At 55.1% G+C, this 23,718-nt stretch overlaps 2 protein-coding genes across 5 annotated transcripts in view; one reads left to right on the top strand and one right to left on the bottom strand.

The window, feature by feature from the left end:
* CIB4 (calcium and integrin binding family member 4) overlaps positions 1–6,024 on the top strand; it is a 47,374-nt gene extending 41,350 nt beyond the window's left edge. The window contains exons 5-7 of one of the 2 annotated variants that reach the window (XM_027621910.2): positions 2,685–2,794; positions 3,651–3,739; positions 5,176–6,024. In XM_027621910.2, the coding sequence (XP_027477711.1) occupies positions 2,685–2,794; positions 3,651–3,739; positions 5,176–5,206 (230 nt within the window). In that variant the 3' untranslated portion in view covers positions 5,207–6,024. Of the gene's footprint in view, positions 1–2,684; positions 2,795–3,087 lie in introns of both variants that reach the window. The other variant, XM_027621911.2, reaches the window with a different exon arrangement.
* A 1,030-nt stretch (positions 6,025–7,054) lies between these two features.
* FAM166C (family with sequence similarity 166 member C) lies at positions 7,055–22,416 on the bottom strand. Of its 3 annotated transcripts, XM_027621907.2 has the most exons (6): positions 22,294–22,373; positions 14,693–14,749; positions 14,133–14,195; positions 11,179–11,449; positions 9,866–9,978; positions 7,055–7,253 (listed from the first exon to the last, which is right to left on the bottom strand). In XM_027621907.2, exons 1-6 carry the CDS (start codon positions 22,365–22,367, stop codon positions 7,109–7,111), a joined length of 723 nt encoding a protein of 240 aa, XP_027477708.2. In that variant the 5' UTR covers positions 22,368–22,373; the 3' UTR covers positions 7,055–7,108. The 3 variants fall into 3 exon arrangements, with proteins under 3 accessions (XP_027477708.2, XP_027477709.2, XP_027477710.2); XM_027621908.2 differs by lacking the exon at positions 14,693–14,749 and having other exon boundaries at positions 22,294–22,412; XM_027621909.2 differs by lacking the exons at positions 14,133–14,195; positions 14,693–14,749 and having other exon boundaries at positions 22,294–22,416.
* Positions 22,417–23,718: the final 1,302 nt, after the last annotated feature.

Raw genomic sequence — 23,718 nt, 5'->3', positions numbered from 1 at the left:
TGTTCTAGGAGCTGGGGATACAAGAGTGACCAAAAACACAAAACTTTCTGCCCTCGAGGAATTTATATTCTAGTGGAGAGAAACAAAGGAGCTAATGAGTGAAACATAACAGTGTGTCAGGTAGTATGGGGCACTGGGAGAAAAATAAAGCAGGGAATGGGACAGGAAGTGCAATTTTAGGCAGGTTCTGGTGAGAAGCTGGCATTTAAGTGAAGACCCTAAGGATCTCTGGGTGAGTGTTCCAGGGAGGGGAAATCACAGTGCAAAGCCCTGAGGCAGGATCGAGCCTGACCTGATGGGGAAAATGCAAGGAGGCAGAGTAAGGTCAGGGCAGACTTTGGGGAACACGGTCGGGACCTGGGCTTTCCTCTGGCTGAGATGGAGGCTGTGAGAAGTGGTGCTGAGGGGCGGAATGTGGTAGGATCCGCAGGCTGCTGAGGGAGAACAGACTGAGGGGGCAGACGGAGAGTAAGCACACTGGTTAGGAGGCCGCTAGGGTAACCCTGGAGAGCGGTGATGCTGGCTGGGCCATGGTGGGGGCAGTGCCGCGGAGAGGTCATAAGGCTGGGTCCACTGTCTCTCCAAGGTGGAGCTGGGAGGGCCTGCTGACACCTTAGCCATGCGGAGCAAGGCAAGGACACGGTCAAGGATGACTCCAAGCTTATTGGCCATTGCCCATTTGCCAAGAAGGGCACAGCTGAGTGCAGCAGGTTTGGGGCCAGGGAGGAGGGGGGCATGCCAAGAGTTTGGGTTTGGACCAGTTGAACTTGAGGGACCTATCAGACCTCCAAGTGGAGAGGACAAGAAGGCCTGTGGATGGATCCACCAGCCTGTGGATGCGCCTGGAGTTCAGGAGAAGCCCAGGCTAGACATAGATGTTTAAAAGGCAAGAGGCTGAACTGAGACTAAAGAAGCGAGTATGGTTGTTTAATCTCAGTGTGCCTCACTGTCTTCATCGGTGTTATGAGGACTAAATGCAGTAGAAGAGAAAGCACTTAGATCATTGCCTGGCACATCTGTTTGTCATGGTGGCATTGTACCTGCCTAAGCTTACTGCCCCTACTTACTGCATAGCTGATGAGTGGTTCAGGAGCTGTGCTGGGGTTCCCAGAGGAGGTAGGGGCCACACTGGAGGTTCCAGAAGAGGCAGGAGCTGTGCTGGGGTTCCCAGAGGTGGTAGGGACATTCTCCCAGAGTAGCCTCCCTAGGCATTCATGGCTCTATGGAGTTCAGCCTGCCTTCTACCCTTAACCTCTGACCACTCTCCCAGACCTCCAAGCTACTGTTCCCCTCACCCCAGACTGATCACTCTGGTGCTCTTCCTTCTCTACCACTGTCCCTAGTGACCCTGGCACCTCCTCCGGTTGCCATCTCTGGAGGCCCAAACCCCTTAATCCTTCTCTGATGCCTCTTCCTCCAAGAAGTCTTCCTCATTCACACCCCCAACCCCAATCAGACATGAACTTGCCCATTTGGAAACCCTTGGAGCCCTAGGGATGCCTGTTCTTCTCTCCCTGGAGCCAAGCTACTCAGGTGCCCAACTGTCTCCCCTGCACCCCCACACTGGGAGCTCCAGGCAGGCAGGAACCAATCTGGTACATCTGTGCACCGATGCCGGGCTTGGGGATGGGCACCCAGCAGGCACCCACGTGTCTGCCGAGTGCGAATGAGTGAGGCGGTGGCAAGAAGCAGGCGCTGCAACAGGAAAACAAGGCAGCCCTAGGCCACTGGTGCCGAGGAGAGCAAGGCTCATGCCGGGAGGACAGGTCCTGTGTTAGGAGCTGCTGGAGCTCGAGGAGGGAGCCATCCTGGGCCTGAGGATGTCAGGGACACTTCACAGGGAGGCAAGGGAGGGCAAGTACAGGGTGAGTCAGAGTATCCCAGGGCTTGGAGGAAAAGGAGGAGGGCACTCCAGGCCGGGGGCTGCCTTCGGCAACGGCTGGGGGTAGGAGTGCTCCAGGCCTGTAGAGAAGACTTGCAGCAGGCACTGAGAGGCCCAGGGACACCCTTCCAAGGCGCCTCTGTAGGGAACTGGGTTAAACACACCCGGGGCGGGGGGGGGGGCGTCCAGGGTGTTGGGGGCTTGTGTAATGCCCACATTTTGTTGTTGTTGACATACAATGTAACAGTATTTTCATAGGAATGACCATATTTTTGAACTCAAAAAGGAGGACTCAAGGACTCAAGTCCAGGTGTCCCCAGCTCCCGGCCAAACCATCTACTGGCTTGTGAGCTCTGAGGTGGAGATTTTTGTAGCACGGTGGGTGACGCAGGCTCGGGGACCAGCTTAGCTGGGTCTGAATCCCGCCTTCCACTTACAGGCAGCGTGGGCCAACATCTCACACCTCTGTGCCTCAGTGTCCTTTTGGCAGAGTGAGACTCGTAAAAGGTAGACTGTGAAGATTCAGTGACTGAAAACAGGTGAAGCTCTCAGGACACGTCTGAGCGGATAGTATGCGCCCAGTGAATGCTCACGACTATTGCTGTGTTTATCGTGCTATTCAGCACCTCCTGGGTCTACAGCCCCCCTCCACCCCCTTTGCTGCTTGCCTGCCCAGGGCTCTCTGAGGGCCAGGCTCGAGGCCCGCCTGGGACGGTGGGGTTCTGTGGGGCCATGGCTCCCTGGACTCCTGGGAGGCTGAGGAAGGCCCCCTTTCCTCTCACACTCTGCCTTCTCTTTGCAGATTTTAACGAGAATGGCTTCATCGACGAGGAGGACCTGCAGAGGATTGTCCTCCGACTGCTCAACAGTGATGACGTATCCGAGGACCTGCTGACCGACCTCACGAACCACGTGTGTGCCCAGGGCCACACAGGCTGGGTTGGTCCAGGCCATCCCCCAAAGCCCCTGGATGGCAGGCTGGGTGGGGTGCCCTGAGGGATGGGCACATGCTGGAGGCAACTATCACCCAAGTTTGCATCTTTCCTCCAAAGTCCTTCCTTCCAGGGTCCCCAAGAGCAGGTGCCCAAGCCACCCACTCCAAGGGGCCCTCCCACCCACACTGCGGTCACTGTAGGCAGGTGGCCCGACAGCAGCTTAGCCGCAGATGGACACATCATCACGTCGCCTTTCCCATGTTATCCCAGATGTCCTAGAGTGACAGTCCAAAGTGTGACAGGACATGAAGGCAGCCTCATGAATCTGTTTGTCCTAAGACCATGGGAACCTTCAAGTGCTTGTGGTCTGGATTGAAACTAGAAGCAAAGATAAAACCATGAGAGGTCATCACTGCCTTCTAGACCTGACCGGGCCCCTTGCAGTACAGAGCCCCTGCCTGTGACCGGATATAGGTATGGGTGGGGATGTCACCCCATTCACCTCTGCACCCATTTTCACTGCCAAGTTTGTGCTGGAGGCACGAAGGGAACTCTTCCCATGTCCCAGACAGACCTCAGCGCACATAACCTTATCTCTGTATCTCCATGTCTTTGTCTGGGGTGGGGAGTAGCCGGGGTGGGGCGGAGAACATCTGCCTCACCCCCCCCCACAAGGGGGTCAGGGAACTTACACGCATGTTAAGCACCTAGCAGAGAGCCTGGCCTATGGCAGCACTTGGCGTGAGACATTTTACCCTCCGCCTGTGGCCCCGTCTCACTTTCTCATACTGGGCTCCTCTCTGCTCTCTGGCTCCTCCTACACCCCTGGCCAGGTCCTGAATGAGTCGGATCTGGACAATGACAACATGCTGTCTTTCTCAGAGTTTGAACATGCTATGGCCAAGTCTCCAGACTTCATGAAGTAAGGTGCTCTGGAGTGGGGGAGGGGGAGAGACCAGCATAGTGGGGGTGGGCAGGAAGAGCCAACGAAGCCCCTCATCTTCCCAAGGAGGTCATGAGTTTCCAGGGTACTTTGCCGATTCTTTCAGAGTCAGCAAACCTGGAGCTTTGGAGAAATTCAGTAACCTACATTTCTAACCTTTTGAAAGAAGGAGTGGGGTTTTAACCAGCAAAGGCAAGATTATATTCCAGGCTCTGCAAATGACGTGGGTGGTCCTGACTTCAGGTGCTGCCCATCTAGAGGTGGCCTGGCACACCGGCGTCTTCCCCCCAGGCACAGGGGGCTCTAGGACTGACCAGCAGGTGGCCTTTGCCACTGCCTGTCCCGCTCCCCTGCCCCCTGTGGTCACCAGGAGTCGGGGATTTGCATGGGGGTGTGAAGATGCTGGTCATGGGGTATTTCCAAACCTTTTTTCAGGTAGAAGGGTCATTAATGGTCTCATAGCTTGGTGCAGACACCCTTGAGATGACTGGCCATCTCCATATTGCCCAGGCCATGTTTAACCATCTTGTTTGGATCCTTCCAGTTATGGGGAAAGCACCACCCCTGGAGGCAGCCCATTCATGATCGCACAGCCCTGTTAGAATGCCCTTCTTGGGTGGAGTTGGCATCTGTTTGCATACATCTGCCCTTGGTCTTATAGTCTAGGTGAATTTGATAGCAAAGAATGGCCACGCATGATGGTTTAACTAACCAATCGGAAAAAGAACAAAGACAACTAGACCTCAGAGAATACCTGGTCAGGAACCGAAGATGGTGTATTTTCTCTCTTCTCTGTGCCTGGAGTCTCTGCCTCTCTCCTCAGCTCCTCTGCACTTAGCTCTACATGCAAACCAGAAATCTCTCCTTTGTCAGACAGGAGGCCACTCATGGCCTCCCGGCAGCAGTCGGTCACTCCTAAGTAATATCTCTCAGCTCTGACTCCAAATTCCCAGACAGAGAATCCTATTGGCCTGAGTCGGGTCAGGTGTCCACCCCTCATCCAGTCACGTGGTGGGAGGAGAGGGCTCTCCAGGCCAACCCCGCTGCTATGGGGCCCAGGCCTGGGCAGACCCTCCGAAAGACTGTCCACACTTGGAACCACCCCAACTAAGGTAATTCCTCTTCTTCCAGAACAGCTCAGCACATAACTGAGGCCAGAATCTTGTCCTCCTTGCCTTTTTCTTTGAACCTCTCCCATTTCTTTCCATTGGTTTTGGCACCACGAGGTTCTGACACCCTTCACTTTCTGGTGATGCTAAAAGGAACATAAGGCTTTGGGAGGGTTTGCAACAGCTGCAAACCGACCATCCCAGAGAGAGGGACGAGAGGGGGCCTCCAGGACCACTATGAACCTGGAAAGTGGAGGGCACTTTAGAGCTGTAGCTCAGGGTGGCTCATGGGATGCTTTCTCTTAGCTCCTTTCGGATTCACTTCTGGGGCTTTTGATGTGGCCACAAATACCTGAGCTGGCAGCCTCGAAGGGGACTACTGGAACTTGGAATTCAACCCCCTTCAGGCACTGGGGGACTCTGATCAGAAGTATGACTTTGTCCCTGTCCTACCTCAGTTCTAGACTATTGTTTATTCAATAAAGCAAAACAAAAGCCTTTCCCATCCCCCACCAGTTCATCTTTTGAATACAGGATCGCGTAGAAGTACCTTTTATTAGGGACCGCTCATTCCAGGGCTTAAGTTTGCTGGTGACAGCAAGCTAGCTGGGATGACCAGCCTTTTTGAGGACAGGGTTCAAATCCCAACCCACATCACAGCAGGGACCAGGCCAAATGGGATGAAGTTTACGCAGAAAATCCACGTCATTCCCTTCCTTCACTGGAGCTACCTCCCAGCATCTCCTACTGCCAACTACAGAGACATGTATATAGTGGTCATTCTAGCTGGTGGCCAGCTTCCCAGTCCTTGTCATGGGAGAAGGCATCTAGGACCCACTTGGCACCCCCAGGCTCCAGGATGCAACAGTGTGGACCAGCAGTGGGGTTTATTTGCTTTGCTCTTCAGCCAAATCCTGGAATGAACTTGGCCACCACAGGGACCCTGTGGCACCCCGGTAATCAAGGAGTCTGGGTCACAGGAGAAGCCCCTTATACGGTCTCTGAGAGCTGACAGATGCCTCTCTGATGGGCACACAGTTTTTCTTGTCTACATTGTCCTCTAAGAAGGTGTCTAACCACTGGCTCCCAGGGGAGGGGCTGTCTCACTGTGACATGTACTTGAACCTGCAGTGGTCTCTTTGCCTTTAGGTCCTGACTCACCCATTCAAGAGGTAATAAATTTCCCATTGATTGATGGCAGTCCCTTGATCAACTCTAAGAGATGCTGGAATGTTGGAGAAACCCTGTCATGTGGATGCATACCTGGCCTGAGGTCCCCATCCCAGATCCTGTCTATGGAGGGGCTGTCCCCCACTTCCTGTCCCCTGCCCCAGCAGGCAGGAGGCTTCCCAGGAAGAAGGAAGCAGCAGCCTGGTGAAAGCAGACACTCCAGACTCCCCACCTCAAGCATGTGCTCTGGGAGCCCATTCCCCCCATTTCCTTGAAGAATGCTTAGTCCTGGGTCACTCCCTCCTGTGCTGTTGTAGAAATAGTCCCCAGGGGAGATGCCAAATCAGCCTGTTCATGCCAGTCTGGGAAGAATGCAGAGAGAGGTTGGTGGACACAGCTTTTTCTCTCCGGCACCAGAAGGGCTTCAGGGCTGAGTCACCCCTACCTCTGAGTCTCCACATGGACCACAGGCAGGTTATGTAGTGGGAAAACGAGGCCTTGGGTCAAAACACTGGGTCACTTCTAAGCTGTGGGAGCTTGGGCAACTTTCTCAACCTCCAAGACTCTGTGTCTTTATCAGTAAGGTGGGGCTAACACCACCTCCCTCATAAGTGAGTGTGTGGACTAAATGATGCCAAGTCAGGGCTCAAACTGGAAGTCCTTTGCACCTGACCCCCTGTGCAATTGTTCCGTGGTCACTTCCCCTTCATTCTCAGACATGTGATCATGGGGCTTCCTCGATTATACTCATGGAAGCAGATGGGAGGTATCTCTGTACCTGAGTGACCTGCCACCAAGACTCAGGAGCCCTACAGTTCTTGGTCCTACCTGCCCCCACCTCAGAGGAAGGGTGGGGGGGGCCCAGTAGGTCACTGGACACTGCTTTCTACTGGCTTGAACCCCTGAGCTGGGCTTTCCACAGGCCTTAAGACCCAGTGCTGTGTGACCCTCAGGCGTGTCTTTGTTGTGGCCAAATATTCCTGGGGCTCAGAGGAGAACACCATAGTTTGGTCGAGGCTAAAGATTTTATTCCAAAAAGTCAACCTGGTCAGAGCCAGGCTCTCAGACATCACGCTCTGAACTCAAAGTAGCGATCTCTCTTCTGCCGCTCGTGTGGGGAGACCCTCTTCCCCGAGGGGAACATCTGGTAGGTCTTCAGGTTCTCAGGGGATACTCTTAAAAGGTGCCACTTCTTCTCTGGGGTCAGAGGAGGACTGGGGGCAAGGATGGAGCCAGCATTATGCAGTGTGCCAGGGAGGTGGGGGCGATGCCCATCCACAGCCCTGTGTACCCAATGTTCTAGCCCATCCTGACCCTGCTGGCTGCTCATCAGCTCAACATCTGATAAGTCACCCTGCAGTTCAGATCAGAATAATTTGTACCTGTACAATGGTACAGTGGTTAAGAGAGAGAACATGGGTGTCAGACAGAACATGGCTGTCAGATTCTGGCTCAACTCTTGCTGGAAGTGGACACATAAAATGGACTAATGTTAGTACATCTGTCTTAGCTTTGTTTTGAGGAGTAAATGAGGTAATGCTTATAAAGCACTTCAATAATGCTGGACAAGGAGGAAACACTCAACGAATTAAGAAATGGTGATGATGGCGATGGTGGTGATAGCGATGGCGGTGATGGTGGTGATGGTGGTGATGGTGATGATGGTGGTGATGGTGGTGATGGTGGTGATGGTGATGATGGTGATGGTGGCGACGGTGATGGTGGTGATGGTGATGGTGGTGGTGATGGTGGTGATGGTGGTGATGGTGATGACAGTATGGTGATGATGGTGATGGTGCTGGTGATAGTGATGGTGATGGTGGTGGTGATGATGGTAATGGTGGTGGTGATGATGGTGGTGATGGTGGTGATGTGATGGTGGTGGTGATGGTGGCGACTGCGATGGTGGTGATGGTGATGGTGGTGATGTTGGTGGTGATGGTGGCGACGGTGATGGTGATAATGGTGATGGTGGTGGTGATGGTGGTGATGGTGGTGATGGTGATGACAGTATGGTGATGATGGTGATGGTGGTGGTGATAGTGATGGTGATGGTGGTGGTGATGATGGTAATGGTGGTGGTGATGATGGTGGTGATGGTGGTGATGTGATGGTGGTGGTGATGGTGGCGACTGCGATGGTGGTGATGGTGATGGTGGTGATGTTGGTGGTGATGGTGGCGACGGTGATGGTGGTGATGGTGATGACGATGATGATGGTGATGGTGGTGATGTGATAATGGTGATGGTGGTGGTGATGGTGGCAACGGTGATGGTGGTGATGGTGGTAATGGTGATGAAAGTAGGGTGATGATGGTGATGGTGGTGATGTGATGGTGGTGATGTGATGGTAGTGACAGTGATGGTGGTGATGATGATGATGATGGTGATGGTCGTGATAGTAATGGTGGTGACAGTGATGATGGTGGTGATGGTGATGGAAATGATGATGACGATGATGATGGTGATGGTGGTGACAGTGATGATGGTGACGGTGATGTAATGGTGATAGTAGTGATGGTGATGATGGTGATGAAACTCGGGAAAGGGCAGGGATTTGCCCCAAGCCACAGTGGTGATTAGGAAAAGGGCTGAATGCAGGCACTGACCCTACTACTCCCAATGACCTGGTTGGCCCTCTGTGTCGTGTGAAGCCATCAGCTTCATATGCTGCCAGAAAATTTGGAGAAGGAATGGAGCTGGGGCATCCCAGGCTCCCCACAGCTGGGGGAGGTGCAGATCCGGCCCAGAGTGATCTCAAGAGGAAATATGTCCTCAGGAGAGGCCCCACACTGCCTCCAGGCTTGGTCTGACTCAAAGCCACCCAAGGGGTGGAGATGGCCAACCCAGAGTCCTAGAGTTGGTGTCAGGAGATCTCAGTTTCTCCAGGTTCTACCTCCAACGAGACTTGCTACCCGGCACAAGTTTCTGAGGCCATCATAAACCTCAGTTTACCTATCTATAAAATGGGTCCCTCTATCTTACAGAGAGGAAACTACAGAGGCAGTTAAATTTGTGTCTTTAAAAAACCATTAACCTCAATGGAAAGTTTTGCTGCCTTATCAATAATGATGGTGGCAAGGCTTGGGGTTCTTGAGGCAAGCAAAGGGTCAGCATGTAGTTGGAAACCCAAGATCTTTCCACTGACCTCCTGAGGCCTCCTTCCCCACAAGACGCCTTGGCAGCATGGACTTGATTTCCATGCCTTGGTGTCAGGAGGGAGAGCATGTACCTGGATTATCTTACAGGGCAGAGCTGGCCTTCCCTGGGAAAAGCAGCTCTCCTGGATAAAAGAAGTGAGATTCAGGCAGTGGGGAACGTTCACATTTTGTTAGATGGACAGTTGGACTTTGAAAGCTATTTTGTAGTCCCGAGGACAACATTTTCTGAGTCTGGTCAGAGCTGGAGGGGGGCACCAATTCCCTGCTCTGTGTTGTGTCCTCTATGTCCGCCAGAGGGCAGCAGTTCCTCACTGCTCAGAGCAGCAGTGCCGGCGTTTGGACGAGTGTAGCTGCAAGGCTGCCATTGCAGGGCAGAAGCCTGCGGGTTCCGGCCAGCAAAGATGGTGGGGTTTGCTCCCAAACTCCCCAGGCATCTGGCCAGGAAAACACTCTTTCTGATTCCGCTCATTCGTGTTCCTGGTTTCCCTGTGAGGCTGCCCAAACCCTGACCCCTTGCTGTGTAACCATCACCCTCTGCACCGTAGCCTCCTTAAGGCCAGATCTTAACTGATTTCTCAGTCTGAATGGCTGCATGCCTGGCTGAAAGCAGGTGCCCATGGACATGTGTCTGCAGAATGCATGAATGAAGGGAGGGCAGGCACTCACAGATCGGTGGGGAGGGGGTACCGTTCCCACTCCTTCACAGGCAGCACGAAGTAGGGGACCCGGGGCACCATGCCCGTCTTGTCTAGATAGTACTTCCGATGCTGCTGTGCTATCTACAGCTCGACCCAAGGAAGAGATGACAGGCTGTTAGTATGCAGCAGTGACGCGGGGCACCTGCAGTTCCCGCCTGGCTATACCTGGGCAGGGGGTGGGGGCTGCCTCCCCTAATGCCCCTGTTGGAGTCCCCAGTTGGGTGACCTCTCTGAGACCAGCTTCCTGTCTGTCTAATGGGGGTAATGGCCCACAGCACACCAGCTTTGCTAGGGAGAGTAAGGGAGACAAGCAACCTGCAGAGGTAAGGTATGTGACTCCTGGCTCAGCAGGTGGCAAGTTTGTTTCTCCCTCCCCCACACCAGGACTGGGGGTCCTCTGTGTGAGAGCCATGAGGGAGAGCAAAGACCCTCCTGTGCCCATTGACACAGTCCCCCGGCCCCTGGACGTCTGACAGCGTTGACCCGGTCCTCTCCCGGGGGAGGCTGCCTTCTCATACAGTTCTCTGCCCTAAGGACCAGGAGGTACCCATGTCCTTGAACTCAGGCTGGAGGGATGTTTGCAAGAGAAAAGAGGGAGACAATGGGGCTTCTAGGAACACAGCAAAGAATGAGCCCCGGCCCCCGGTGAGGTGGGCGAGCACCTCGGTGCCTGTGGCCCCCGAGGATGTGTCTGAACCAGACCCAGAGGAGACTTTAAGGACCAGAGGAGCAGGACCAGAACATCAGCGGGTGGGCAGTTAGGTTCCAGTCTGGGGCTGAGGTTGACTCGGGACACATTCTCAGAGGGTCTGTGAAACAGAGAGGTGTCAGGTGGGCACCAGGACCCAGGTGGCCAAGGACAGTCGGGGACGGGGGCTTAGTGGGCCCTGTGTGTGTGTGTGTGTTGGGGTGGGGGGGTTAACCTGTAGGTGAATCTTCGGCCTTTTACTCTAGTAGGAAGTAAGCAAGGGTCCACAGGGCCACGGGGCAGAGGTGAAGGTGGGCACATCCCCAGAGGCTCCAGTTCTACCCGCAGTGGGGGTGAGCAGGGACAAGAGCCCCAGGAGTCCCTGGGATGGAGGGGGCATCTAAGAAACTGAGTCCCAAGCCCTGTCCCCATTGGCCCAAGCCAAACTCATAGGTTCCTTGCTAGCTCAGGGGCTCAGAAAAAGCAAACAAAGTCACTCTTTGAGGGTGAGAGGTCTCTGGCCCCACCATCGCTCCAGCCCCGCCCCCCACCACCACGGAGAGGAGGTAGCAGCCCAGCCCAGGACAGCCCACCTGGTAGAACCCCGCGAGCTGGGCGGAGCGGTCACTATCCAGGTTGAAGTGGGTGTAGACGGGGGTGTGCAGCCAGCAGTCCCGGGTGTGGGAGCGTTTACTCAGCACCAGGTCGGGGTTGGAGGAAAAGAGGGTCGGGAAGTGGCCGCCTTTGCTGAAGGGAGTGTGGCTCTTCTCCAGGGCAGCGTGGCGTTGGTCCTGGAAGTACTTGAGGGTGGTAGTGCCATAGGGGGAGCCGAAGAAGGCCACACTGGGGACATGACCTTGGTACCTGCCGTGGTCATGGGGAGCGGGGAGAACGGGAGGGGAGATCAGTGCAAGGTTCCAGGGCCAGTTCCAAGAGAGGCCCTGAACAGCCAGGGATGGGGTCAGTGGGCCCCGTGGGTCACTTCTGGGCCTTGAGAAGCTGCCCTAAGGGGCACTGCCCAGCTCGGGGCTCCAGGGCACAATGAGGGAAAGAGGCTCTGGGCCTCTCCTCCCTATAGAGGATGGTCATACTTCCAGACCAGAGGCTGAGGCAGGGACCAGAGCACCGGGGCCCCATCCTAAGCCCCGAGCAAGCCGGCAGGTAAGTCGCTCTCCGTTCCAAAGATGGGAGGCCTCCTGCCACTATCTCGTTAAGGGTCGCGAGAATATCAGAAGTTGGGGGGGACACAGCAGTGTGACAATGCTGTCAGACTGGTTGCAGCCAAGGCCTGGGTTCACGTGCTGCAGCCCGGCTCCGGCTCAACGGCCTCACGAGGCGCCACTCACACGGGCTGCCAGGAGCCCCATCGCCCTCTGCAACCACGGAGGCCAGCGAGAGGGGCAGGGGGCTGGCGAGCGGGGCCCCTCGGAGACTCCGGGGAACACACGCAGGCACAGGACGCTAAGAAGCCCCAGTCAGGTGAGATTTACACAGAGAGCCGGGCTTGCTGCAGCCAAGTGAGGGGAGACCGGGTGACCCCCGAAGAGCAGGAGCGTCAGACTTTGTGCATGGGACAGAGATCAATGCTTTCCTGGTCAGTGCTTCTCACCCCCTAAAACCCGGCCTGGACCCCATGGTGCCCTTGAAATGGCCCTTGACAAGGCCATCACGGGTCGCCTGCCGCACTGGACGTTGGTGACCTCTGCCTTCTCGAAACGCCGCTCCTGGATTTTAGGACACTGTTCTCTCCTTGTCTGCTGGTCTTCGCCTGCCTCTCTGACCATTCCTTCTCAGTCCCCCCCGCCCCATGACGCGCCTCCTCTGCTCTCTTCCTCCAGGGACCGTCCTGAGCCCCCACAGTCCCCTGCGTGATGGTATCCATGCCGAGGCCTTAACCTTCACCCTTGTGTGGATGACCCCTGGTGTTCATCTCCAGCCCAGAAGTTCCCTCAGACTCCCGTACACAGTGGCACGCTCAACCTCTCCCTCAGATGTCCCAGGCACTCTCTCTCCCCACCACCTCCCCAGCAGCTAGTCCCATCTCCGTGAAGAGCACTCGCCAGACGGCCACGCCGCCTCTTGCCTGGGCCGTGGCTGCAGCAGCCCCCCATCCTCCTAACCACCCGCTTCCCATGCTCTTACCTCCCACCCCGTTCCCATACTTCAGCCGGACTGACCTAAAGTCAAGCCCTTGGCGTGGCATTCAAGGCCGTCTGAGAGTGGACCTCACCTCCTTCTCCAGCCTCACCAGCTGTCCCGCCCCGGGTTGTAAAGAGCCATTCGCAGTTTCCTGCCTGTTGCTGCTCTTTCTCCCTCCCACCCCTTTTCTCTCCCATGGCATTTGCCCTGTGCCCCCCAGCCATCAGGAATGCCTGCCCTCTCCCCCCGCTCCTGATGCTTGCCCACAAATACTAAAGGATCCTATTAAATACTGTGAGGCCCGAGAAGCTAAATACTACGGGGCCCCTGGGTGGTTCAGTTGGGAAAGCGTCCAACTCTTAATTTCAGCTCAGGGCATGATCTCAGGGTCGTGCGATCAAGCCCCACGCTGGGCTCCACGCTCAGCACAGAGTCTGCGTGGGATTCTCTCTCCCTCTGCCTCTGCCCCTCCCCCTGCTCGTGCTGTCCTTCTCTCTCGAATAAATAAATCTTTTTTTTAAAAAACAGACTTGTCCTATCACTTCCTTGAAGATCCTTTCCTTGCCACCTCTTCCAGGTCTAGGTGCGTCGTGCTCTCTGTTCCCAGCCCACCGCCAGCCAAACCTCACTCCGAGGGCTCTTGTCTCTGTCTCCGCCACTAGGCTGGGAGCTCCTTGAGCACAGCTGGCTCATGTCTAACCTCCGGACCCCCAGTTTTCAACACCAGGTCTGGCACGCGGTCTGAGTAGGAAACGATTAGGGAACAAACAAAATGAGTGGCTGCATGCCTACAGCATCAGTGATGTTTCCAGTTGGGCCCGCTCGCACAAACGCCCGACAACTGTGCCGCAGGGGTCCCCAGCAGCTCCCCCGGGGCCTCCCCTGCTGGGAAGCCAGAGGCCTCGCCTGCGCTCAGCTGGGTTCTCTTACCAGGGAAGCCCCAGGGAGTGCGGGGAGCCTGCCGGCCCCTGCGACATCACGGGCTTCCCCATCTCACCAGGCCAAAGCGCACTGCGGTCTGAGGTCCGCGCTTCAGGGTCACCTGCAGCAGCTGCTCTGGGCCTCGGCCTCCTCACCAATAAAATTAGAGAGCAATGCGTGGCTTGCTTCTTCCCATCTTCAGGCGGGAGTCAGGAAACCAAGCCCGGGGATTACTGACATGCCTTCCAGTTGCTCTCCACTGTGGGCAAAATAGACCAAGACCCCCTCCCTGGTTCCTGGCCCTACCGCGCCTCAGCAGCTGTGCCTTTCTAGAATCTTGCAGCACTTAAGGTTGCCTGGGCCCAAGCAGGGAGTGAGGGGAGAAGCCTTCCACTGCACTCAGGCATTCGCCCAGCCTTCCCTCTCCTGCCCGTGGCTTCTCTCCGTCCTTGAGACCATGACCCTGAGGATCCTCACCCGCTCCCACCTGCCTCTGCCCTTTTGCTGGCTCCTCCTGAGTGCCTCGATGATGGCTGGGTCTCCTTCTCTCCTGGAAAGACAGTAAGGCTGGTGATGCCTGGGAGGTCACGCTGGCCGCTTCCGGGACAGAGTCCTCCCCTTTGCCACGGTCTCCCCCTCGTCCTGGGTCCGGAGCCTCCCCTCCTGCCCTCCCTCCGCCCCCATCAGCCCCTCTCTGTTTCCCTCAGCCTCCGTCCTCCCTCCTTGCCATCTCTGCTCTCTCCTGCTCTCTTAGCTTCTTCCTCTCTGCCTACAAACACGCACATTTGTGTGCATTTTTTCCCAGGCTGCAAAATCCTGCAGTGGGCCTTGCCCCCTCGCACCCCACTCTTTACTCCCGAATTTCCCTGCAGAACGTTCTGTACCTTCTGCCTTTGTTTCTCCCTCTCCCATTCTTTCCTTGACCTCCCTCAGTCCGATTTTTCGCCACCACCCCCCGCCCCCGCCCCGGCTTCCATGGGAGCCTGTATTTTTTCATTAAGGTAATGTAAAATCATCCAGTTGCCAAATCCAACATCCTTGGCTCACCCTCTCTCGGTGGCAGCACTCGCGCTGATGCAGAAACTCATTTGCAAGAAACATAACCTGAGCGGTAGAAACAGAGTTCCTGAGAGTTCTTTGCACTATGTATGAAACCTAATAACAATATAAGCTAGACAGTCAAGCAGTCAGAGTCCGGCGGTAGGAAGAAGCTTCTTCCCTCCTCCTGATGAGTCCTTCCACATGGAGGGAGCTCCCCACAGACGTGCCTCTGCCCCCGACTTGTCCTTCCACCTTCAGGTGGAAGAACGTCGGGCTGGCGGGCTCAAGAGGGAAAGGAGCAGCCTTGTTGAGGCCCACCCATCCCTCCCCCTTTTCCGTGGAAGCAAGCCAGCCCACACGGCTCCTCGGTGCTGCTTTGGGCGGACACACTCTGCCCTTCAGGAGGAGAGCTGGCCCCGATCCAGCCCTCTGCCACCTCCTTCCGGGGTCCAGTACCAGCCCCGTTCTCCCATATCAGCTTTCACTCTTTCATCTTATTTCTCCAGTGGTTCAGAAGGCAGGAATGAAAGAGAGGCTGGTCATCAGGTGCTGTCAAACCCCAACAGAAAGATCATAAAGCGACAGCACCAAAACGAAAGAAAGGTTGTCTGCAACATTCTGTCGGGACAAGAGCGTGACCCAAGAACAGCAGACTGGCCAAGCGGCCGTTCAGGTAGAAAGGCAGCCGCTGGTCCTTTCCCGGCAAGAAAGAGCTCAGGAACCAAAGCAACCCACAGGCTCTCCTTGCAAGTGGCGTTCAGTGACGAAATCCTACCAACGAAGAGATTATTCAAAAGAAAGAAATGCCCAGGAATGTAGAACCTCTGTGAAAAGGAGTGGTGGTCAGCTTCAAATCTATTTAAGCACGGAACTAGAAAGAGCAGCGAGGTGAAGTCTGGTGGCAGCGCGGAACGTAAATGTTATAAAACCTGTCAAAGGGAAAAATAAATTTCGGCAACAAAAATTGGAGGGGTGGGTGGAGGGGCGATGGGAGTGCACCTACGAAGAATTTATAAGCAGAGTCAACCCACGGCAACTACATTTAAAATGTGTCGTTGAAAAACACACAACACAGTGACTCTCACCCCTGGATGGTTGTTATTTTCCCTCCCTCCCTCCCTCTCCTTTAGAGGGATCTTTTGGGAATTAATATTTCTTGAGCTGAATTAGCATTTATCTAAAGTCTGGGGATTCTTCCATTTTAGGCCAGCATCTTTCTCTTCAGTGAAGTCCTAGTCAGATTACATTTCATGATTTTCATTTTAAAATAGCAAATGTGGCATGATCGTATTTTTATAGAATTGCTTTGTCTATCTTTCTATCCAGCCAGCCAGCCAGCCATCGAGTCTTTTTGCTGAATAGACGCACCACGAGGAACCTGGAAGGAAGTTCACCAAAAGCTAACCCTGGCTCATTCTAGGTGTTTGGATTTGGGGTGGTTTCTTTCTTTCTGCTTTGTACGGGTATCTTTTTTTTTTTTTTTAAGACAGTGAGATAATGTTAAGAATTACTTTACTGGGAACCTACTGTGCGCCGGTGTTGGGCATCCAGAGGTCCACGAGCCTCGGCCCTTCTTCCTCCTGCCTACCCCCTCATTCCGTATTTACTGCCATACACGGTGTGTGTACAGGAGCTCTGATGCCTTTAAATGCAGGGAGAGAGGCCCATTCCCCGCGGTGGGGTGGGGGCGGGATTGGTGGAGCCCCCAGAAGGGCCTTCCACTGGGGTCAGGCTTTGAAGAGAACCTCAGTGTGGAGGGGGCAGCCTGGGAGCTCGTTCTCTTCCTCTGCTTATCTTCTAGGTGCTTCCAGATGCCCCAGAGTCCTCTTCTCTTTTCAGAGACCCACTCCCTCTGGGAAAGTTCATTTATGTTAGACTTCCAATACCGCCCTATACACCAAAGACGCCCAGAGCTGTGTCTCTGTGTTTCTTCTCCCGGCTACGGATCCACACACCTAGTCGTTCATATAGGGCTTGCCCACAAGTGCCAGGTGCAGACTGACCAAAACCAGCCTGTTCCTCCTCCTCCTGGATAGCTCTGCCTGGCTTAATGACACCCATATCCACCCCTCACCAGCCAGAAACCGGATTCACGCCATCCTCCCTTCTCCATCCCCCTCCTGTCCCTAGGCCCTGTGCCTCTCTCACGGCTGCCAGCTTGGCTCTTCGCTCGCCCGAACAGTCTTCAGTCTCCCAGACCAAGTCTCACCCCTCCAGCCGGCTGTCCACACTGCTGCCAGAATGATCTTTCTCAAACACGCATCACATCACTAAGGCTCACCTCTCCCTTCTTGCTTCCCCACGGGCGCCCAGTGCCCTGGAAGCATCACATGCTGCCCACACCTCTGAGCCTTCGCACACATCCACTCACCCGGGGTGCCATGTCTCCTCCTGCCCCCGGGGGGTTCCCCACCCACTCACAGAACCAGGGCCCTCTGTCGCCTTCCCTAACCACACACCCTCTACTGAACGTGGATGTGTCACATCCTTCGTCCACACTCAGGCGCACATTCATCCACCTCCTCTGCTGATCTGTGTTTCTATCCTCAGCACCTATGCAGCACCTAGCACAGGACTAGGGCTCCATAAACGTCCGCTGGAGGGGGCAGAAGTCCCGAAACCCGGGGGGCACCATGTTCCAGAACACTGCTTTCAAGGGGCTTGGCTCTGATCTGCAGAGCGCACCCAGGCACACAGCGTCCCACCCACAGGCGACTTGGCGCTCCTCGGAAGAAAGGAGCTATAGAAATGTGACGTGTTCCTGTGATTCTTGTCTTCACCACCCCCAGGCTCTCTGCCATACTCCTCCTCTGCTCCCCGATTTTCCACCTTCTCTGAATGCCAAGATATTTGCATCCCAATAGAATAGAAGGCCTCTCCTCCGCAATCCTCCTAAGGTTGGATTCCTGATCCTGTTCAGAGTTTGCTGCTCGGGGAGGGGCGCGGGGGTGCACACATATGTGCGCACTTTCACATTCCTGTAGCACTCAGAGGGCATGCCTCCGCTAGCCAGGTCTGTGTCCCCTGCCTGCACTTGCAGTTGTGTGCCTTGAGGGCGACCCTGTGTGGTTCTACTGTAAAGCTTTCCAAAGGCCTGTTGTTGTCGTGTGGCCGGCCGTGGTGGAAAGAACCGAGGGGAATGGCAGGAATGGCAGGTTTCATAACTGGGCATCCAACAGTCCCTTTGGTGCTGCCACACCTCCTCCTTGACCCCCTCCTCAGCCACCTGCACGCGAGCTGGGAGACTGTGCTCAGCTGGGTCCCTCCGGCAACGATCCTGTGTGTATTCCTGTGCATACAGGGAGCAATCCCTCCCTGCCTCTTGATGGCCCTGGTTGGCCCTAGACCTGACATTAAAATTAATTACCATGCCATCAGAGATCCCATGAGCAGCCTTATTAACTAATTAACTTGTGACTATTCAGCACATCCTCATTCCACGCGCACCTTCTCCATAACACTTCCTGCTGAGTACAGGGCCAGCAGATCCTTCCTCTGGCCACAAACTTTCAAAGGCTCCCCATTGTCTAGGAAATTAAGTACAAACGGGCTAGACACTCAAGGACCTGCTTGACGTGGGCCCCTGCGAGAGGTCTTCCCAGCCTTCTCATCCACTTCCTTGTTGCAGCTTTTCCACTCCAGCTAAACAGGCTTTTGTTGCTCTGGAGGCATATCCGGCCAGCACCTTCACACCTGCCTCTCCTCGGGCCAACCGCTCCATCCCGAAGTCACTCCTCTCCTCCTCTCCCTGCCCTGGGACCTTAGCCATCCCTCAAGGTCCATTTCCAAGAACTTTTCCATGGAGCCACCCACAGACCATGCTTGTTCTCTCCATTGAACTGTCTGTACCCTTTGTGGCTCTTTTTTTATTTAAGTTTTTATTTATTTAAGTCATCTCTACACCCAACGTGGGGCTCGAACTCATGACCCCCAAATCAAGAGTTGCCATGCTCTTCCAACTGAGCCAGGCAGGAGCCCCCCCTTTGTGACTCTCTTCTGTTGCAGTTCACATTCTGGCTATATTGCAATTACCTGGGCCTTTAGTCTAGTCTTTCTTTCTGAAGTATAAACTCCATGGGGAGAGAGGGAGGTGTTCTCCTCCTGTCTGCATCCTGGCACTCCTGGCCCTCAGGAGATGCTCTGTACATATTTGTTGAAATGAACTGACAAGTGGGGGCACATTTTAAAGGGCTGACGATTCTTCTGGAAAGAAGGAAGGTCCCTGTTATAAAGCCTAGGTCTCCAGGGGCCCCTAGCCCCCTGTTCTTGGAAGGCTCCCCAGTTCTTCCAGGTTGTGTGAGAGGTATCTGTTGCCTATCTGGGCACATGGAGTCTCCTACATCCCTTTGGCATGTGGCCTTTGTTTTGTAGCCGAGGATGCACAGGCTGTCTTCGGGGCTGCACCTGCAGCGCCAGGGCCTGGGCTGAAATGGAAGGGGGCCCCCTGTCCCAGCCTGGCCCGGTGAGGTCTCAGGCCTGCAGCAGCTGGCAGGAGCCAGGGGTGTGCTAGAGGTGGTGGGTACTGGCTCCTGCTGGGTGAAGGGAGCTGATTACTAAAGTTCCAGGATTTTTTTTCAAGCTGTTGTTAAACAAGCCAGTATTAAAATTTAATTGTAAAAAAAATTAAATTATATAAAGTCACAATTAAAGAAATTATATTGTTTCTTTTTCTTTCTTTCTTTCTTTTTTTTTTTTTTAAGTAGGCCCCACGTGGAGCCCATCCTGGGGGCTTGAACCCACAACCCTGAGATCAAGACCTGAGCTGAGATCAAGAGTCAGACACTTAATTGATCCCAAGAAATTATATTGAAAACAAAGGTGATAAACCCTCAAAACTGATCACTCCCTGATTATGTCACTATGTCTCACCGCCGTCCGTGTTCTGGAGTTTAGTTATGTCTCTTGCATGTGTAGGGTGGAATGATCGGATACATGTGCTGCTATGCATCTCTTCCCAGCTCTGCACTGTGACACTGTGCTGCTAGCTTGAAATCAGCCACGGCAGATAGGAGATAAATGCTGCAAATCAAGGCTTTTTCCCTCCAGAGAGCTGGTTGTCTAGGGATTCGGGGAAGGGGACACAGTCACCTCTGTGCGGCCACCTTCTTGAGAATGTCCTCTTGATAGTGGAATGCACTGATTTTAGGGTCTTGTGGCCCCTAAGGCTCGAGCCCAGCTCAGCAGCAGATAGGGGCCCAGCTGCCACTCCAGGCAGACAGAGGGAAGTGACGGGGGCAAGTCCCCCTGCCCTTGCTCCTGGTGAGAGCCCCTGGACAGAGCTGGGGGCGTCAGGGGCAGCAGCGGTCCGGCCATGAATGAAGGCACAGTGGCGGGTCAAGTGTTTGGACGAAGAGCCTGGTGAGGTGTGGTGGGAGGCAGTGAGCAAGGGGATGGGTACCACTTAGATGTGATCTGCAAGCAGGAGGCACAGAGACCCCACTGAGGCTGGTCTCATCCCTTGAAAAGCCTTACAATCCCAGGGACTTGGGACCCAAGAATTCCCTGCTCACTGCAGGGTGGGCACACAGGCCAGGCAGTGGCAAGGTGCCTGGGGGCTGTGTTGCCCAGAGCAGCAAGGAACCAGGAGGAACTCCCTGGCAACGAGTCTGAAACCCAGCATCCTGTTTCCCTTGGTACCCAGAATCAGGCCTTGAACACGGCAGGGATCTAACTAATGGTAATAGATAACAATTGGAGGGATTGAAGAGAGCCTGTGTGCTGAAGTCACACGGACGTGGCACGGTAACTTGCTGAATGACCCCAAGCAAGCTGTTCGTTTCTCATCTGGGTTGTTGCAAAGGTTTTTTAGAGAAAGTGTACAAAGAGCCCTGCACAGCGCCTGGCACATAGTAGGTGCTCATACCGGGGGGCTCACACTGTTGGCTTGTCCATCACCAGCTTGGAACTCAAGCAAGTTCCCCCCGGGGCAGACCTCAGTGACCACATCTGGAACAGGAGGGGGCTGAGCCACAAGATCTCCCAAGTCCTTACCACTGGGAATATTCTCTGCCTCTAAGAATAAAACTGGTAAGGGGGATGATTTGAGTGTCAGAAGAGACTGGCTGTGCTTAAAATCCTGTGATTAATATTTATAATTAATTATCCAGGTGTGGTGGGGAACCTGGGATTCTTTCATTAAGTTAACAAAATGAGGTAGCATTTAGAAACAAAAGATAACTCAATTCATTCCTCATCGATGGGGATTTTAGGGACGGCATATCCCTCCCAGAAAGATCTGTGGCAAAAGCTGCAGATACAGGCTCAGCTATTCAGACTAGTCCAGCTCACGCTTGGAGGCTTCTTTATGATTCACTTGTTATCACAATTTCTAGATCAATCCCAGGACTGGGTGCTCGAGGGAGCTGCAGACGAGGGGCATGGATAGAGGAGCAACACAGGATTGCTCCTGAAATACGCAATCCCCCCTCCCCGGCCCCAGACAGAGTGGGGGGGGGGACACTTGGGGAGGGTTAGGTTCCACCTGGGGATGGTGGGGAGCTGAAGAAAAAAATATAATGTATAGAATGAAACCCCACAATAAACACCCAGAATGTGGTATAAACACCACTCTCCAGGACTGCCAAGATGGCTTTGAACTAAGCCTCATGTGATGACACCGCAACGGGGACCCATCAAGGGCGGCCCCTGCTTGTATGTCTTGTAACAAACCTGGCACATCCAAAGCGCTCAGCAAGTCTTTGTCAAAGGAATGCCTAAATGAAGGAAAGAATTAATAGGAAAATCCTAAGTCACCTTTTCTAACACACCTGGCTTGACATCAGGCGCGTCTCAGAATCCAGTCCCTGCCCTCCGCGCCCGGGGCGACTGGTGGGGGAGAGAAAGAGAATCTTAACACCCCGGGGGAAAAAATTGGGAGTGGAAATCTCAGACACTTTGACAGAAGGGGCCACAGAATGGAAGAGACCGTCAGACTTGCATCTTAGATGTGTGGGGCTTGATACCAGCCAGAGAAAAGAAAGGTAGGTTTGACCCTGCATCTGAAAATGCTAAAGGCAAGGCAGATCTGCGGACTGGGAAGCTTTCAAAGCCAGCATTCTGTGAGGATTAGGTGAGATCGGTGGGAGAACCGACCACAAATTCCGGCGGCCCGTGCACACGCCATGCCAGATTCTTCGAAACCCACCCAGGCGCCCACCCGGTCTCTTTTAGTCCTTCTTCCGACAAGTACGACTCCTGCGCGAATCCTGGGTGCGCCACACCGGGCTGGGCCCCGAAAAGCCTGCTCCCTTCTCTGGCTCCCCACGATCTCGCTCCCGCCCAGGCGTCTCCAAACACCAACCTCACGCGGGGGCTCCCGCGCCTCCCCCTTCCCCGGGGCCGCAGGCCGGGTGTGCACGGCGCTCGCTGGGGACCCACTTTCTACGAACGGGGTCCTGGAGAGCCCCTGCCCGCGCCCAGCCACCCCCTACCCTGAGCGCGCCAGCCCCCGGGTAGGCCACCCAGCCAGAGGAACCGTTGGCGCTCGCGGTTCCCTCAAACCCCAAAGGCGCGGGGACGAAGATTCGAGCCGGAGGAGGGTTCTACGGGCGAGACGGGGACTCCGCCCCACGGGTTCAGGCGGGGGCCTGGGGGCGCGGCGGCCTTACCCGGGCATGAGGCCGGGGGGCACGTAGGCGGCATTGAACTCGGTCAGTAAGGTGCCCGCGCTGCGGGAGGCCATGGTGGGTGCGGCGAGCGCGCAGCGAGCCAGGCGCCCCAGCGCTCCCCGCCCGACGGTAAACAGCCCGGGGTCACCTGGCAACCGCGCGCGGGGCAACGTGACTGGGGCCCAGCGGCCGCCGCGTTCCGGGGCGGCGGGGGCGGGGGAGGGTGGCGGAGGGGGCAGCCCTCCTCAAGCGCGCTCTCCTGTGGACCCCGCCAATCGCCGCTCCCACCCAAGCGCGGCTTCCACGTCCAGGCCGGGGCTCATCGCTGTGCTTCACCGCCGGCCCGCGTGTGCCGACGCCCAGATGCGGGCCTCTCTCGCTGGAGAGGCCCGGCGGGGGGTGCGCCCTGAGTGCGCTTCTGTCCGCTGCAGGACCCGGTCTGGGGCCCCCGCACTTCGAAGGCCGAGCAGAAAGCGGCAGCCTCATCGCCGCTCTGCTCGAGGAGCCCGAGTGGCCACAGGGACCCCAGGAGCCAGCGCTCCCCGAGTCTGCCCACGCACCCCAGTTCCTCAAGGGGAATTGTCTTCATTACTCTCTCGTCTCTCCCTGGGAACTTCCTTCTCACCCAGTCTTGCCCGGCAGACTACTCCACACGAGTGGTTTATAAGTAAGGGGCAAAAAGCAAACCGAGGAAAGATCTGGGTGTGTGATTTACACCTGTCGCCAGTTCTGAAGTTCAGTCCACAGGGTTGGCTTGTTTGCACCAGAGAGCAAACTTGCCCAAGGCCCCGGTGAGGTTTCCTTGTAATAATGCCTCCCTCCTATAACTGGTATCCCCACATCCCATTTTTCCAGTGACCCTCATCCCAGCCCTGGTCTTTAACTGGGGTGCGAGAGAGCCGTGACAGCCTCCAAGGCGACATGCTCTTTGCATCTTGGAGCCAAACCTGCCTCCCAGCTCCCTTGCAGCACTCCTGGTATCAGCAAGAACCCTCTGCCGTTTACCCTTGGCCTTCACGGTTTCATTCAATCCTGTGGGAGGAGAAGTGTTATCTTCACAGTTGACTCTGTAAATGGCAGCTGATGAAGACCATAGACACTAATGAGCTTGCAGGATGCTTTTGGAACCAGAATTCTCAAAAGGCTTTCATGGACAAATAACAATGGGATTGGGGGGCGCGGGGGGCAGGGGTGTCCAAGGGATGCAAGAAGCAGGAGAACTGAGGCCTGGGGAGGAAAAGGAGCTGACGGGGAATGAGTGGTTTCAGACCAGGCAGAAGGACCCTCCACCAGTCCTTCAAGCTGCAGTCAGATCTGTGTATTTCTAAATTCCCCATGCAGAATATGAGCAATAATAAGAAAAACATTTGTAAAAGCTGTAAAAGAACAACTCTCAGTTCAGGTGTGCTGTACTCCAGGAAGATG

Source organism: Zalophus californianus, chromosome 8, assembly GCF_009762305.2.
Source record: "Zalophus californianus isolate mZalCal1 chromosome 8, mZalCal1.pri.v2, whole genome shotgun sequence".
NCBI lineage: Eukaryota > Metazoa > Chordata > Mammalia > Carnivora > Otariidae > Zalophus > Zalophus californianus.
Note: the sequence above shows the minus strand (reverse complement) of the source record. Positions and strands in the feature narration are given on the sequence as shown.

Coding starts and splice junctions, on each gene's coding strand:
- FAM166C (XM_027621907.2), bottom strand. CDS start 22,367: ATGGCCTCCCGCAGCGCGGGCACCTTACTGACCGAGTTCAATGCCGCC. Junction 14,196..14,692: donor AGTGCTGCCACCGAGAGAGG/GTGAGCCAAGGA, acceptor CTGTCTTTCCAG/GAGAGAAGGAGACCCAGCCA. Junction 7,254..9,865: donor TACCCCCTCCCCACCGATCT/GTGAGTGCCTGC, acceptor CCTTGCCCCCAG/TCCTCCTCTGACCCCAGAGA.